Source organism: Ursus americanus, chromosome 36 (genome assembly GCF_024610735.1).
Source record: "Ursus americanus isolate L20-20 chromosome 36, mUrsAme1.1.p, whole genome shotgun sequence".
In the NCBI taxonomy this organism is placed as follows: domain Eukaryota; kingdom Metazoa; phylum Chordata; class Mammalia; order Carnivora; family Ursidae; genus Ursus; species Ursus americanus.
Window position 1 is genome coordinate 6,532,159 of NC_142162.1, and position 16,787 is coordinate 6,548,945.

General features: G+C 38.1%; 1 protein-coding gene and 1 pseudogene across 2 annotated transcripts in view; both read left to right on the forward strand.

Moving 5' to 3' along the window:
- Positions 1 to 16,376, forward strand: part of AP4E1 (adaptor related protein complex 4 subunit epsilon 1) — a 59,320-nt gene extending 42,944 nt beyond the window's left edge. For both annotated transcript variants that reach the window (XM_045812121.2, XM_045812122.2), the window contains 5 exons: positions 2,886 to 3,144; positions 6,486 to 7,046; positions 10,386 to 10,576; positions 12,093 to 12,250; positions 13,267 to 16,376. In XM_045812121.2, the coding sequence (XP_045668077.2) occupies positions 2,886 to 3,144; positions 6,486 to 7,046; positions 10,386 to 10,576; positions 12,093 to 12,250; positions 13,267 to 13,427 (1,330 nt within the window). In that variant the 3' untranslated portion in view covers positions 13,428 to 16,376. The remainder of the gene's footprint in view (positions 1 to 2,885; positions 3,145 to 6,485; positions 7,047 to 10,385; positions 10,577 to 12,092; positions 12,251 to 13,266) is intronic.
- LOC123801830 (heterogeneous nuclear ribonucleoprotein A3 pseudogene) lies at positions 7,054 to 10,379 on the forward strand (annotated as a pseudogene).
- Positions 16,377 to 16,787: the final 411 nt, after the last annotated feature.

A 16,787-nucleotide genomic window follows, 5' to 3' on the forward strand; every position in this document is an offset into this window, starting at 1 on the left:
AATGGAACATGAGGGATGAATTTAAAATTTCTTTCCAAAGAGGACCACAGCTCACGCCTGATTTCAGAATTGGGAACCTCTGTGGTAATTGACAAGGCAAATCAGCTTTACAGAGCAGACTGTCACTCTTCTGCAATCTCTGGCGAACTGAGAATAAAGTAGTAGCAAGCCCAATTTAGAATTTCTTACCTTAAGCCCTATTGGGGGGCTATCTCAAAAGGGAATTCCTAGAGCTGAATTAAAGTGTATCCCTAGTTTTTTGAAGGTTAGCTTGGCCAGAATTTACATCTGTCTTTGAATGATCTGATTAAAAACAATACAAAGGTATAACACGTAAAACCACGAGTTACATTGTTGTCAAAACCCAGGCAAAGATGACTCATGTTAAAAAAAAAAAGTATGTTTCATATCATAAAGAAGCATATTTTGTGCTCTTGTTTATTTTTCCTGCTTTTTAGGCTGCCAATATATAATCCATGACAGAAAGAATTTATGTTGATAATAGGCATGTATGCAATTGAAATATGCCAGAAAAATTTTTTAAGTAGCTTAAAGCTCCTTTCAGTCTTATTTTTCCTCTCCTTTCCTATTTTGCCTGTTGTGGATTGGATTCCCTGGGAAGTGCATTCCGTGATGGATTTATTTATTTATTTTTTATTTATTTATTTTTTAAAAGATTTTATTTATTTATTCGACAGGATAGAGACAGCCAGCGAGAGAGGGAACACAAGCAGGGGGAGTGGGAGAGGAAGAAGCAGGCTCATAGTGGAGGAGCCTGATGTGGGGCTCGATCCCATAACGCCGGGATCACGCTCTGAGCCGAAGGCAGACGCTTAACCGCTGTGCCACCCAGGCGCCCCTCATGATGGATTTAGCATGCATAATATTAAGGAGTGCCCTTGTGATGACCACCTGTGGAAGGAAGTAGAAAGAAGCAGGTTTGGGCAGAGGAAAAAGTTAAGGTGCAATGCAGTCTAACAGCAGTCTCTGCTGACCCCATGGGGAGCTCGGAAGTTAGAGTGGCCCTTCAGAGTTGTCCTGAGTTGGGTCCACATGGGTGGCCAGGACTCTGTACTTCTGTTCATCAGTCACTGGGTATGGGCTGCCCAGGGAGAGGTATGGTTGGTCTCAGGCAAGGTGTCCCTCTGCGGCCAAGGCAATCCCAGAGAGGGCTGTACTCCCAACAATTGGGGCAACAAGTCCTTTATTGAAGGATGATCTGGATGGAGCATCTCAGGGTCCACCACACTTAACTTGTTAACTGATATTTAATTACTTATTAGTAAAACTTGGGGAGTTGCCCTTTTTCTTCTTAATTAAAGGATATGTTTTGATAAACAGGGTTACAGAAACACTGTGGGCATTTATGAATCCCTTTGAGTTGCTGCTGTTGAGCATCCCAGAGATGCTGGGGGGCATCTTCCTGTGACCACTTTTGGATCTGCTCATGCAAGAACACCTGGTTTTCTTCTAAGAGGTCTGATGGATAACTAATAGTTTTATTTTTTCTAAAAAAAAAACTTTTTTAGAAGGCTATTTTGGATGCCTGAAAGAAAGGGAGAAATCAAGATATTTGTAAAGGAACAGTCGGCAGTAAAATTCATTGAGGAGGATTGTACTAATTCCCTCTAGGGCATTCTTTATTAACATTCAGATTTTCTTTCAGCCAATTAGTATTTAATAGCATTAGTTCTTCACTCAGTATGAAGTGTAACCACCTGTCTGTTTCTGGCATAGTATAGAAAATTAAATTGATCGTGATTCCAACAAATTAGAAGGGACTAATAACCAGTAAAGATATTTCTGAGTTTTTCTTTTAGATTCATTTCATGATCTGGTTATCTTGTGGTACAAATTTTAAAATGCTGTTTTGGACAATGACAGTGATGCTTAAATGAGCCAAGTGCAATGGACACATAGTTCTTATATGAAAACAATAAAGGTAATCTTTGGCTGTTTCAGCCTGCACTTGGGATTATTCACAGCTGTAACTTTTGACACAGTAGGAGGTGAGTTCAAATTCTAATCACTACTTTTAGTTCTTCTTCAGTTCGAGCATAAAAAAACTCATCTACATGCTTTTTCCAAAACTCTTTTTTCTTTTATAGATCAAACCTCATTTCATTTTAATAAAAGTACACTTATAATAGTTGAAAATGTATCTAGTGTTCACATTAAGAAAACTTTTTGGATAGGAATGGATTTGAATGATTTTTTGCTTTCAACAGGATTTTATTTAATGAATTTATGTAGGGTCAGTTCCTTCATTGGGTGACTATGGCTAAGAAACTTAAGAGTCATTTCTGATCTTTAACTCATCAGCATTAGAGGTATTTTTGAAAAGTCAGTGGAGGAAAGGAACTAATTTATAGTAGTTCTGTTTTTGGATAACTTTATTCAAACAGTAAAATGAAAATCAAGTGATCTGAAATTTTTAACTAAATCTAGAGTTCTTTTGCCTTCAATCCTTTAGCTGGGGGGTTAGGGGGCATTGGCTGAAGCTAAAATAAAATCTACATTTTACTTCCTGACATATGGAGTACAGTATAAAAGCTGTATGTATGTATATATTTATTTATTTGGCGGGGAGAGAGAGAGGATTGAGAGAGAGCGTGTAAGCAGGGGGTGGGAGCAGAGGGAGAGAATCCCAAGAAGACTTCATGCCCAGTGCAAAGCCTGATGCAGGGCTTGATCTCACAACCCTGAGATCGTGACCTGAGCCGAAATCAAGAGTTGGATGCCTAACCGACTGAACCACCCAGGTCCCCCTGAAAGCTGTTTTAATTTAAGAGGCCATGGCAATGATGTGTTTTAAAAAATGCCTCGAGAAAGTAACTCTTCAGCAGTTATTTAAGTTGACTTGATTTCATTCTTAATCTCCTTAGGACAAATAGCTTGAAGCTGGAAGGTATAAAGAAATTGTGGGGGAAAGAGGGTTATCTTCCCAAGAAGGAAGGCAAAACTGGGGATGAAACTGAAGCTCTGCCTGTTCCTCAAGAGAGTATAATAATGGAGAATGTAGACCAAGCTGTAACAAAAAAGGATCAGTGTCAAGTCCTTACCCAATCTAAAGAGGAGAAGGAAAAGCAGCTGCTGGCATCATCATTATTTGTTGGGCTAGGATCAGAAAGTACAATCAATTTGGTAAGTAGTCCATTATAGTCCTCTGGGAATCTGTGTCCCTGTCTTGTACCAAAAAACTGGCTCTACAGAAGCTCTCGGCTTCCATACACACGGGAAATGGCTTCCCCAGCTCCAGAGCCATCAGTGACACGCTTTTTATATTCCTGAAAGAGAAATTCTAATTGGTTTAGCTTGAGTCAGGTGTTTTCTGTAGCTCAGCCAGCTGGGGCAAGGGTCGGGGTCCAAATAAATTTACAAATATGACCACAGGTATTACTCCTATGGGGGATAGGACAGTTCTCAGTGGGAAGGGGGTTCGATGGAAGTATTGGCGATAATAGTAGTTCAACAATATGGGTATGTCTATGGAAAAAGTACTTCTCAAAATGGTATTTTTAATAGTAAAAAATAGGAATCAATTTAGATGTCTAATAGTAGGAGAATGGGTACGTAAATTATATTAGCTCAGAATATTACTCAGCCATTAAAAATGGTAAATACTGCATTGTAAAATAAAAAAATACATGTGATATATTAAACAAAAAGGCAGAATATAAAGCTTTATTTACACTTTGTTTATAACTGTTAAGATAAAAGTGTCTTGAGACTGAAAGGAATTACACAAAATGAAAATTACACTCAGGCATTATGATTATGATGATTTTCAAAACTTTTTATGCTGATATATTATTATCATAGTAAAAGAATGAAAAATTGGAGTGAAGGGCAGGTGCTATTTTTGAGCATCTGAGAATTCCATGTAATTTTCCATTTGGCGGACTGATGGACCTACCTGGTAGAAAATTGTGATTAGAGCTACATTTTCCTCAGTTTTACATCATTCCAGTTCTTTCATCTTCCTTCTCCCTTGGTGGATTTTTCTCTCTATCCCTATACTCTTTGCCTGTTTTCTCTCTCTTTTCTAGACCCCATTTCTATCAGACTTGATATTCCCTCCTAAGGAAAAAAAAAATTCAATAAGTAATGTATTTTAATGCTGTCTTAGCATTTGCATTTCAGCAGCAAAGTGACTTATCATCTTGGGCCTTTAAGGTGTTCCAGCTGGCTGTGGTAAGAGCACTCGTGAATGCCCTGGCACCGCTGGGCAAGTAGTCAGTGGTCAGAGTGCACCCAGGCTTATGGAGCCCTGATTTGTGAATCCCATGGCTGGTATTGAAGGGTTCCTGCCCCCTCAACAAAGTGCAAAGCTTTCAGTTAAACAGTCTTTCTCAAGAAAACATTCAGTATGACAAATTAATTATCAGGAATTTTTTGTTGTTGTTGTTGTTTGGGTTTTTTTGTTTTTTGTTTGTTTTTTTGTGGTGTGCTTGATATCAGAAATGTAATGGGGTTGTTTTTCCATTTGAGGTATACTAAATCCTTTTTGAGTTAATTTTTTTACATAATTCACTTTAAGGATCAAGGCTTTCCCCCCCCTCATCTTTGCCTTCTACTTTATCTTCATTTTTATTTTTTTAAGATTTTATCTAAATTCTAGTAAGTTAACCTACAGTGTAATATTAGTTTCAGGTGTAGAATTTAGTGATTTAATACTTAATACAACACCTGGTGCTCATCACTACAATTGCCCTCCTTAATCCACAGCATCTGTTTAACCCATCCCCCCATGCCTTCCCCTCTGGTAACCCTTAGTTTGTTCTCTGTAGTTAAAAGTGTGTTTCTTGGTTTTCCTTTCTCTTTTACCTTTATTTTTAAAAGTTATTTTCTCTGAAGTCTGGGTTGACTGTTTCTTTTCTTTAAATATTTTAGCAAAGATGTCATTCTAGTATCTTATGGCTTGTGTAGCTTCTAACAGCAGAATAGACAGTACAGAAGAAAAAAATTATTAAACTTGAAGATAAAGTATCGAAACTACCCAAAATGAAACACAGAAAAGAGAAAACAAAAAACAAATGAAAACCCTCAGAGCATCAGTGACCTGAGGAACAATACTGAACAGTCTAATATATGTCTAATTCAAGTCCCAAAGCTACTTGAAAATGGAAGGCCTTCACCCACTACTCGTTTTCATTTTTGTGTTAATAAAATTTTAATTCTTGTTTGATGGCTTCTAAATTGAGAGATAGGAGACACACTAATCTGCTGAGAGTTGGAAGAGGTATTGAGACTTGAGGGAATGAAAGGGTATGGAAGAGGAACTAGAATTCTGGTTAACTAGAATCATGTGAATGGCAGCCACACTGCCCCAAGGAGGGTGGAGACGTGGATTTAGAGTAGTGCCAGTCTGCTGCACTGATTCCAGATAGGACTGTGAAGGGCAAGGGGGAGCTGTGAGCCATCACTCCACTCTTTGCGTACCGTTCCCCAGGGCTGTTGGTTCAATGATGGCAGATTTGCCATTTCCATTTCCTGAGTCTGTAGGAAACATCACTAGTTACTGATAGAGTTCTTGACTGCTGTTTGTGCCAGCCATTGCCAGTTGGTTCTTGAGGTAAAATCAGTTTTTCTTCTCTGTTTATTGACTTGTGGGCCTTGAAATCATGGCTATTATAGACTACCAAACCAGAGTTTGAGCCATCCCTGTATTTGAAGGTATCTTCTCTTTTACAGGACAACTCTGGAAACTCAAAAAATGGCTAGGTTTCTCACTGTTTTTATTCATTCATTCATTTATTTAATTTTATTTTTAAAAAATTTTACTGCTTTTTATTCTTATTATTTTTAAAAGATTTTATTTATTTGATAGAACAGAGCAGGGGGAGTGGCAGGGACAGGAGAGAGAGAAACAAGCTCCCCACTGAGCAGGGAGCCCGATGTGGGGCTTGATCCCAGGACCCTGGGATCATGACCTGAGCTGAAGGCTTAACCAACTGAGCCACCCAGGCGCCCTATTTTTATTTTTTTAGAGAGAGTGTGCACAAGCAGTGGGGGAGGGGTAGAGAGAGAGGGAGAGAATCTCAAGCAGACTCTGAGCTCAGCACAGAGCCAATGCGGGGCTCAATCCCATGACCCCGAGATTATGACCTGAGCCAAAATCAAGTCAGACACCCAACCAACTGAGCCACCCAGGTGCCCCTCGCTGTTTTTAATTTGTGCAATCTGTACTCTAGCATTCTGAAATTGAGCAAGTTTTTAGAATTGTTCACAAATGACTTTTTGACTTTCTTTTTTTAATTTTATGTGTTTTTAATAATAAGATTTAGCTAATAGTTCAAAGTGAGGTAGCTGTCAGAATTTTAGGGCTTAACATTTTATTCATCTCTGATTCTTTTGTTAATCTATGCTTTATAGATAGAATCTTAAGTTAGTAAATTGCTCATTTGAAATTATAGAAAAATGTTTAAAACTCATGACTGGTAGAATGGGTTTTTAAATATTATTATTATGTTTTATTTTTACAGCTAGGAAAAGCAGATACAGTATCTCACAAATTCAGAAGGAAACCAAAAGTCAAGGAAACCAAAAGTGGAGAAACAACCAGTGCTCATAGTATGACCTGTTCTTACTTTAGTTCTTCGTCAAATGCAACTTATGAAGATGATTATTACTTGGATGCTTTACAGGATAGAGGAGACAAAGAATTAAATAAATTTTCTCTCAACTCTGAACTTTTGGATTCCGAGTCACTCACAGAACTGCCCTCAGTTGAGAAACTCTCCAATTGCAAGCTGTCTTCTTCACCTTCCTTGTTTACTGATAACAATATGGAAGGTTTTCACCCTTCTCAGTCCACCGCACCCTCAGTTGCTCCTGAAACCTCTTTAGCTTCTTCTTTGCTGGAAGAAACTTCTGAACACATGCATTCAGAGCTTGTGGAGGTCTGTCATAATGAGACCATATCAGTGTCTTCTTACAAAATTTGGAAAGATGATTGTTTATTCATAGTCTGGTCAGTTTCTAATAAGAGTGGTTTGGAATTGAAAAGTGCTAACTTAGAAATTGCTCCAGCAGAAAATTTCAAGGTAAGACAATGAATGGTTCCTTGTTTCTGCCTTAAATGGACAATGCTTACTTAGTTTTTCTGCTGTTCGATCTTCTCATGATTTATAAATTTCTTCACACCCTTTTTTCTTTAGTAAAGAAATCCCAAAGGTATGACAGGTTTTTTTAAATTATTTTGAGTAGGGATGAACTATTCAAAAGAGACAAGGAAACAAAGATTTTCCAGCTGTATTGGGGAAGGCCATAAATATAAAGCAAATATTGATAGAGCACAGTAGTTAAAAAGGTAGGCTCTTGACTCAGAATGCTTGGCTTTGAATCTTGCTTCTGCTACTTATTAGCTGTGTTACATGGTCAGGTTATGTAACTTTTGAGTTCCTTCACATTTAAAATGAAGATATTAATAGTGTCTGCCTGTTGCTGTGAGGACAAAATGAGTTAATATCTGTAAAATGCTTACAAGCAGTACCTGCCACATGGTAAGTGTTATCATGTTATTATTTTCAGTGTGTATTTTGTGGGTTTTTGTACTCTTTAAGTGGCTCATTCATTCTTGTTTTAAACACTGAGACGAAGTTCTCAGTTTAACAAAGCAGAACGTCAAGGAGTAAGAATACTGAAGGATAAATGTGTATACTGTCTTGTCTGCTGCCTTTTTTCTTTCATTGATTTATTATTCTATACTGAGTGCTTGGGGATCAGCTGTATTTCTTCCTAGCTCTAAGAGATGGCCATTGTGATTTCTGGAAATATGTTTAATTACGTTATTGTATGGATGTCCTTGGTGGAGTTGAAATGAGATTTGACCAGTAGATCAGTTATTCCACAAGACTGACCCAATTTCTCCTTTGGGCTGAAATGTGTTGAATAGGATATTGCGTGAACCACTGACCAGGGCAGAAGTTCCTGACTTTAGGTGGGCATTAAGATCACCAGTGAAGGGGCGCCTGGGTGGCACAGCGGTTAAGCGCCTGCCTTCGGCTCAGGGCGTGATCCCGGCATTTCGGGATCGAGCCCCACGTCAGGCTCCTCCGCTATGAGCCTGCTTCTTCCTCTCCCACTCCCCCTGCTTGTGTTCCCTCTCTCGCTGGCTGTCTCTATCTCTGTCAAATAAATAAATAATAAAAATCTTTAAAAAAAAAAAAAAGATCACCAGTGGAACTTAAAAAAATAAAACAAAACAGAGTCCGGTCTCAAGATGGAGTTAAAACCGCCGCACGGTCACCCCCAGGCTGACTCTGGCTGTCGCCGCTGCCGCCGCCGCCACCACCACCAGGAGGAGGGCCATGATCCAGAGGAACCAGAGCAGTTGAGAAAACTGTTTATTGGTGGTTTGAGCTTTGAAACTACAGATATACTTTAAGAGAACATTTTGAAAAATGGGGTACACTTACAGATTATGTGGTGATGAGAGACCCCCAAACAAAATGTTCCAAGGGTTTCGGTTTTGTGACTTACTCTTGTGTGGAAGAGGCGGATGCAGCAATGTGTGCCTGACCACACACGTTTGATGGACGTGTAGTGGAACTAAAGAGAGCTGTTTCTAGAGAGGATTCTGTAAAGCCTGGTGCCCATCTTAACAGTGAAGAAAATTTTTGTTTGTGGTATTAAAGAAGATACAGAAAAATATAATTTGAGAGACATCTCACTTTGAAAAGTATGACAGGATTGAAACCATTAAAGTTATGGAAGACAGGCAGAGTGGAAAAAAGAGAGGATTTGCTTTTGCAACTTTTGATGATCATGATACAGTTGATAAAATTGTTGTTCAGAAATACCACACTATTAATGGGCATAATTGTGAAGTGAAGAAGGCCCTTTCTAAACAAGAAATGCAGTCAGTTGGATCACAAAGAGGTTATGGAGGTGGATCTGGCAACTTATGGGTCGTGGAGGAAACTTTGGAGGTGGTAGAAACTTTGGTGGAAGAGTAGGTGGTGGACGTGGTGGTAGCAGAGCTAGTTATGGAGCAAGTGATGGTGGATATAATGGATTTGGAGATGGCAACTATGGTTGGTGGTTCTGGTTATAGTAGTAAAGGAGGCTATGGTCAACCAGGATATGGAAACCAAGGAGGCGGATGTGGTAGTGGTGGTGGTGGAGGGGGTATGATGGTTACAATGAAAGAGGAAATTTTGGAGGTGATAACTATTGTGATGGTGGGAAGTGTAATGATTTTGGAAATTATAGTGGACAATAACAATCAAATTAAGGACCCATGAAGGGGGGCAGTTTTGGTGGAAGAAGCTTGGGCAGTCCCTATCGTGGTGGTTATGGATCTGGTGGTGGAAGTGGTGGATATGGTAGCAGAAGGTTCTAAAAAAAAAATCAGAAGAAAAGGGCTACAGTTCTTAGCAGGAGAGAGAAGGAGGAGTTGTCAGGAAAGCTGCAGGTTACTTTGAGACAGTTGTCCCAAACGCATTAGAGGAACTGTAAAAATCTGCCACAGAAGGAACGATGATCCATAGTCGGAAAAGTCACTGTAGCTTAAACAGGAAGCCCTTCTTGCTCAGGACGGTCATAGCTACAGTTTGCAAAAAGTGCAGCGATTGATAAATGCAGGGTAGTATCAATTAGATGTACATTCCTGAGGTCTTTTATCTGTTGTAGCTTTTTCTTTTTCTTTTCATTACATCATGTATATTGCCCTGTAAATTGTGGTAGTGGTACCAGGAATAAAAAATTAAGGAATTTTTAAAAACAAAGCAAAGCAAGAAGTCCAGTCCAGTTGTTTGGGCTCTGCCCTGATAGCTTGAGTAACCGTGTAGATTGAGAAGTGAAGACACCTGTGTGTGTCTGTGCCTGTGTGTGTGCACGTTTTTTTTTTTTTAACTCCCCTAGCATTTTTTAATAAATTTAGTTTTTTTAAGGTTTTATTTATTTATCTGAGAGAGAGACACACACACGGAGAGAGAGAGCACAAGCAGGGGGAGGGGCAGAGGGAGAAATAGAGAAGTAGACTCCCTGCTGAGCAGGGACCCCCCCCCCCCCCAACTCCGGGCTTGATCCCGGGAGGCTTAACTGACTGAACCACCCAGGTGCTCCAGCTCTCCTGGCTTTAAGCATCTGGTGCTAGCCAGGATTGAGAACCAAAAGATACAAGTTTAACAATTTTTATATTGTTGTTGCTAAATTTTACAGAGATTTTCGCTGCAGTTTGGTACATAACTTTTACCTGTATACTGTTTCTTAATTATCTGTGAATTTTTCTCAGGTGAAGTTGTCATTTTCATAATGTGGTTTGTTTTTAACATCTTACAATAGTGTGTTTTGTACCACTTCAATAAAATAGAAAATTGATATTCATATGATAGTCTGTATTGATCCTGTCTTCAATACTTTTATAATTTTATTTACAGATCACTGAGCAACCTGGATGCTGCTTGCCTGTAATAGAAGCAGAAAGCATCAAAACCTTTCAATATAGCGTGCAGATGGAGAAACCTTTTACAGAAGGGAATCTTTCTGGTTTTATAAATTATCAAATGATGGATACTCATTCTGTTCAGCTTGAATTTTCTGTAAATTTATCACTATTAGATTTCATTAGGTAAATATTTTCTGGAAAGTTAAGTTATTCATTCATTCAGCAAATATTTATTAGACCTTTTCTCTGGAAAGAAACACTGTGCTTGAGTGCTAGGGAGTAAAATAATTTAAAGCTAGATATAGTCCCTACCTTTAGGGAGTGTTCAGTCTAGGGAAGAGACATTGAACAATCACATGAATGCATATATAATTTAGAATTGTGCTGTGAAGAGAAAGTAAATGGTACAAAGAGCAATTATAATATGGGACCTGATTTAGGTTGGGGTTGATTAGTAATCTTGGAAAACCTCTGAGAGAAAGTAATATTTAAGTAATGTTTAAGCTGAAATTACTTCAGAGATTCTGCCTGGCTTTTTTCTAAAAAGCTTTTGAAGTTTCTCTTATTTATATTTCGTTTATTTGATTAATTCTTTCATAAAATCTGTTTATTAAGCTTTAGAGATCCGTAAGAAAATTACTCAAAGTTATTAAACTTTTATTAGAGATATAGTCAGTATTTAGCATTATGCTAGACACTATGCAGTGTTACCAGAATAATTGAAGACAACTTCTTTACTCTTCTGTTCTCATTTAGTTTTATGGATATATTGTACTGTATTAAAACATTTTTTTTTTAATGAAGGCTGCCTGAACCAAGAATGCAGAATGCCAATGAATATCTGAAATTTTTTAACCTTCACACATTCATTTGTGTTACACTGCTGTAATTTTTGCCTACTCTTTAAAATCTGTTAGTAAGAACATGTCTCTCACTCTGTTAAAGAATATATTTCTGCCTATGGTGCTGTATAAGATAGAATCCAGCCCCCTAAAGCCTTATGTTCTCTGACTGTAAAGGTATGTCCCGTGGTGAACATTCGTGAGTGCAGTATGTACAAAAATAGTTCTTCTGTGTGTATTAATAAAATCCATGTATCTTTAAAAAATATTTTCCCTAATTATAAAATAAGCACGTAATTATTATAAAAATTCAAATGCTGTAGAAAAATATAAGTAGAATAAGAAAAAGTTCCTTATAATTCTACCTCCAGAGACCCAGTGTTCACTATTTGATCTTAAGTCTCATGAACCATTTTCAAAAATGCATTTGTTAAATTCTTTTCTTTGGTCTAATTTACGTAAGGTGCTAGATATTTGTATTGGCACTCTTGTACATGATGTTGATAGTGTCTTATTATCCCCAATCCAAAGTATACATGAAAGGAAGTTTTATATTTGAAGGATTCATGGAATTACTGGTAAAATTTTAGTGAAATGACTACTAGACAAAAAGAGAACTGAGTGATTTATTGAAAAGACATTTATACTTCAATAACATCTTTTTTCAGTATTTTCATCGGTTTGGAGGATGATGGTAAGCATTCTAATCATAGTTAATTTTAAAACAAATTTTGTGGGACCCAGATTTACAATGATTATGTTCTTTTCCCATGAGTCATTTGAAATGTATTTGTTTGTTTGTTTAGAATTAATTTCATTCTTTTGGACATAAATCTAATTTTAAAAATTATTTACAGACCATTAAAAATCTCAACTGAAAACTTTGGCAAACTCTGGTTATCCTTTGCAAATGATGTGAAGCAGAATGTAAAAGTGTCAGAATCTCAAGCTACTCTGCCTTCTGCCCTGAAGACCCTGCAGCAGAAACTGAGACTTCATGTTGTTGAAATTATAGGTTCGTAGAGTTGCGAAAAGGCAATCTTGTGTTTATAGGGGCTTTCTCACAGTCAGAACACAAATGAGCTTTTATGAATATCAGATTTCTTAGGGCTATATTTCCTGTTATGAGTATCTTTCAAATGAGTGTGTTGTTCAGACATTATTAAATAATTTTTTTATGTGCTAAGTTATATAGAACAGAAGTTTCCATTTTAACCAATTTTAAGTGTACAGTTCATTGACATTAAGTGCATTCATGTTGTCCAACCATTGCCACCATCACTTCCAGAACTTTTCCCTCCTCCCTAGCTAAAACTCTGTGCCCTTTAAACACTAACTCGTCATTCCCTCTTCCTCTCTACCTCCTGGCAACCGCCATTCTTACTTCTGTCTCTATGAATTCAACCACTCTAGGTGTCTCATATAAGTGAAATAATATTTGTCCTTTTATGATGGGCTTATTTCACTTAGCCTAATGTCTTCAAGGTTCATTCATGTAGCATGTGTCAAAATTTCTTTCCTTTTTAAGCCTGAATACTATTCATTGTATGGATGTACCACATTTTGTTTATCCATTCATCTGTTGATGGACACTTGGGTTGTTTCCCCCTTTTGGCTGTTAGGAATAATGCTACTCTGAGTGTACAGATAATCTGTGTTCAAGTCCCTGCTTTCAGTTCTTTTGGTTATATAATTCTATATTTAATTTTTGAAGAAATTGCCATAGAATTTTCTACAGCATCAGTACCATTTACATTCCCACCAGCAGCGCACAGAGGTTCCAATTTCTCCACATCCTCACCAATAGTTGTTATACATACATATGAGTGTGTGTGTGTGTGTGTGTGTGTATGAGATATATGTGTATCTTACATATATGAGTAGGAATTCACTGTGGTTTTAACTCACATTTCTTTACTGATCGATGATTTGAATATCTTTCTACGTGCCTATGGGCCATTTGTATATCTTCTTTGGAGAAATGTCTATTTAAGTCCTTTTGTCTTAAAGAATTTTTAATTTTTGTTGTAGGCAATGAAGGGCTTTTGGCCTGTCAGCTGCTCCCATCCATCCCCTGCTTGCTGCATTTTCGAGTTCATGGAGACGTGTTAGCCCTGTGGTTCCGATCCTCCTGCTCTGCTCTTCCTGACTATTTACTGTATCAGTGTCAAAAGGTGATGGAGGGATCCTAGCAGAAGCTCTACTTACATTTTACTCCATCAGAATAAGTGGTTTACATAGATGAACTTATTTACCAAAGTAAAAAGAACTCTTGGTACTTCTAATGAAAATGGGGATTATTATAAGCTGTGGTTCTATGTGTTTTCTTTATGAAACCTGATCAAGAAAGATCCCCAAAGAACTGTATCCTTAACCTTTTACTCAGGATTGTACAGTATGTTTGGGTCCCAAAAAAGTGACCTAAACTAATGTTATAAACTGCTAATGATTTATATGTCACTTAGTGTAGAGGGACTGAAAATATTTATTTTGTTATAAATAATTTTATAGCAAATTTACTCTAGTGCTAGCTGATTTGTAGTAAAGCCAAGTCTCAGTTCTCTGCACTAATGGAGGGGAGACAGACATGGCATTGATAATCCCAAACCTAATTCATACTTGGCTTTGGAATGCAGTGTAAATTTTTTGATAGGCAAGCCATTACTTTCAGTTATGTTTTGCTTAGATCAGTATTGAACTAAGTTGGCACAGCACACACTAACAGTTCAGGAGATCCTTGAGCATGCTGGATAATGGGGGGATTCAATCCGTGATAGAGTTTCTATTGTAGATAACTTGATACACATACTTGCAGATAATTTGGCTCCAAAATTTGTTTTCCCACTTGCATTTATTTTTAAAATTCGGAGTAAATCACTGTATTCTTATTTTAAAAATCCAGAGCCATTTACAAAATATTGTCATGTGGAAACACAACCTGTAAGAGCACACAGTAATAAAACAAACAGTTATCAAAGGACTTTTTAGTTATGATGAATATCTTAGTTACCATTTAGGTCCTTTTGACAAATTAAATTTTGTGAGTATAAATGGCAAAGCCGTCTTTCCTGGCTTTTGAATCTACTAGTACTCAGTGAATACAACCAAAGCAGTGACTGCTTAACTCTACCATACAGGTTCTTCAGTAAAATATATCATTTGTATGTTGTAGCTGTACCTTTATGGCTCTGTCAGAACTCTGATCAGTAAGAGGTTAAGCGTACTATGAAGGACGGACCACAATCTTGAGATTGTACGTTAAAGTTAAAACTGAAATAGTAAGTATTTTATAAAATCTTATGGTGCTGTGGAAAATATTTATTATTTCACTTTTTCTGACACTTCACCATGGAGACTGTTCTGGTAATATAGTTTTAAGTCATTGCAGTTAATTCTCTGGTTAATTAATACTGTTTGTCACCGAGGTGTGGGATTCTGGTTTAAATTATCTCACTAATCATAGCTGATGAAGATACTAAGGGGATTCCCCAGAGCTGATAGATTTCATTAGTTTTTCATTTCATTAGTTTCCCCCCTAAAAACTAAAGCACTGTTTTTAAAAATTAATTTTAAAGTTATTCATTTTTAAAAAGGTAGCACCTTGTTAATTTCATGCTTTTAGAAACATGCAGTAAAACCTTGCTACAAAAGCAATGGTAAGTGACTGGAATTTCCTGCCTAGGTTTCTCCTTTTGACTAGAAGATCAGATTCATGTTCGGGTTCCCAGCAGTGTCATGGTGAAGGGAGTGAGCTCTCTGGAGTGTAGTGGACACTGGTGGCTAGACTTACCAGCTTCTTTATTTCTACCTCTTTCAACAACAGCCCCCGATTCTGCTCTTACTCTGACAAAGAAATAGGACATACCCTCTCACTTTGTAGAGGAGTGCAGTGTATGGCAAAGGAGGTGCTCTAATTTTTTTGTGTCCTTACTTCTGTGTGTTTGTGTGATCACCAAGGCTGGGTTGAGTACGGAGCGGTGGGTGTAAGGTGCCCAGCAAGCAGATGGACAGCCACCTGGGAGAGGTTACCATGAACTGCAGTGCTGCTTGGCTGCAAGGTTGTTCATGAGTGGCAGCAGCAGTTGTCATGCAAGATGTGGCTTGGCCAACAGAGCTGTCTAATGGTGGGACACGTGTAATGGTCGGTTAGGGCAGGGGGGCATCATTTTGGCCTGCCAAAGGGAACTTAGTGCCACTTTTGTTCTTTCTGAACTCACTGAAGGGAAAATAGGGTGACAGAGTTTCCACTAAAATGATTAGTAGATTGTTTACAATGTTTATATTTTTATGGTTTTAAAAACAACAGTAGGAAAGAGTAAATTTTAAAGAACTTCAGAGTAGTATATATTCTGCCTAGATAAATTCAATGTTTTAAATTCTAAATCAGGCATCCCCAAGCTTTTATGCACTGCAGGAGCTGTGACTATGAAGTAGGGAGAATGACTATTGTGGGCGGGTGATCCCTTTGTCCTACAGTCACGGTTCAGTCACGGGAAGGGCGAGCACCTGGAGTAAGAGCTGCGGTGGGGATACTCACCTGTGTGAGTGCTGGAGGCGGAAGCATGGATGGGGGGGGGCGGGATACAGGGCAGACAGCAGAGCCTTAAGAGCAGGTGCATGAAGAAGGATCAGGCTCCCACCAGAGTAATCCCTGTGGAGGTGGGCAGGTCAGGCTCAGGGGAAGGTGGGCCCCAAGTGAGGGTCCTTCTGAAGACACTGCAGATGGAAGCTGAGCAGTTACCAAGGGCGAGTGTGCCAAGCATGCCAAGCACAGCGTGTGCCCTGCACAGGGGCATTGTTTTAAACAGTAACCTACTAGCCTCTACCAAAACACCTGTGCTGAAAATGCAGTATTGTATTTTTTCTTTTCATTTATTTCATGTCAGTAATATTGTAAAATATTGAACTCTTTGTTTTCTTTTTTATGGATAAATGTGGTCTTTCCTCATGATCGTGAGCCACTTGAAAGTGCACTGAACCTATTCACATGTCTTTAAGGTGTTTTGCTGTGTTAAAATTTTAGGAGGAAAAATGCAAATGAGAATGACAGCCTAGTAGGCATTAATTACGTTGTTTTGGAGTTGAATTCTGTAATTGGAAAAACTTCAGTTAAATATGTAATAAATACAAAATGATCTATACTGTCCTTTGTTCTATGTATTTTTTTATTATCCAAATAGCTGAATAATAAGTAAATACTATTCAGTAATTTGTTAGGTTTAGTGAAAAAGAACAGAAACAACTGGAATGGGATGAAAGGAGTGATTTACTCATTACAATCCCAAAGAATGTGGTCTCATTGGTTAAAAGTAAAGATACTGCCGTTTTTGTGTGATGTTCAAAGAGAGCTTTGTGGGGTTCAGCCAGGTTAGAGTGTGGACTGATCCTCAGGTGCGTGTCCAAATCCCCTGCTTTCATTTTAGCCTGACCAGAGCATTCAAAGCAGTGTTCTGTTTCTATGATGCCCTCTCCTTACAGCCACCACAAGATGCAAGAAACGTAGTAGTCAGATGGTGACTTAGTGACCAAAGACTCTGAGTCTCCTGGCCATC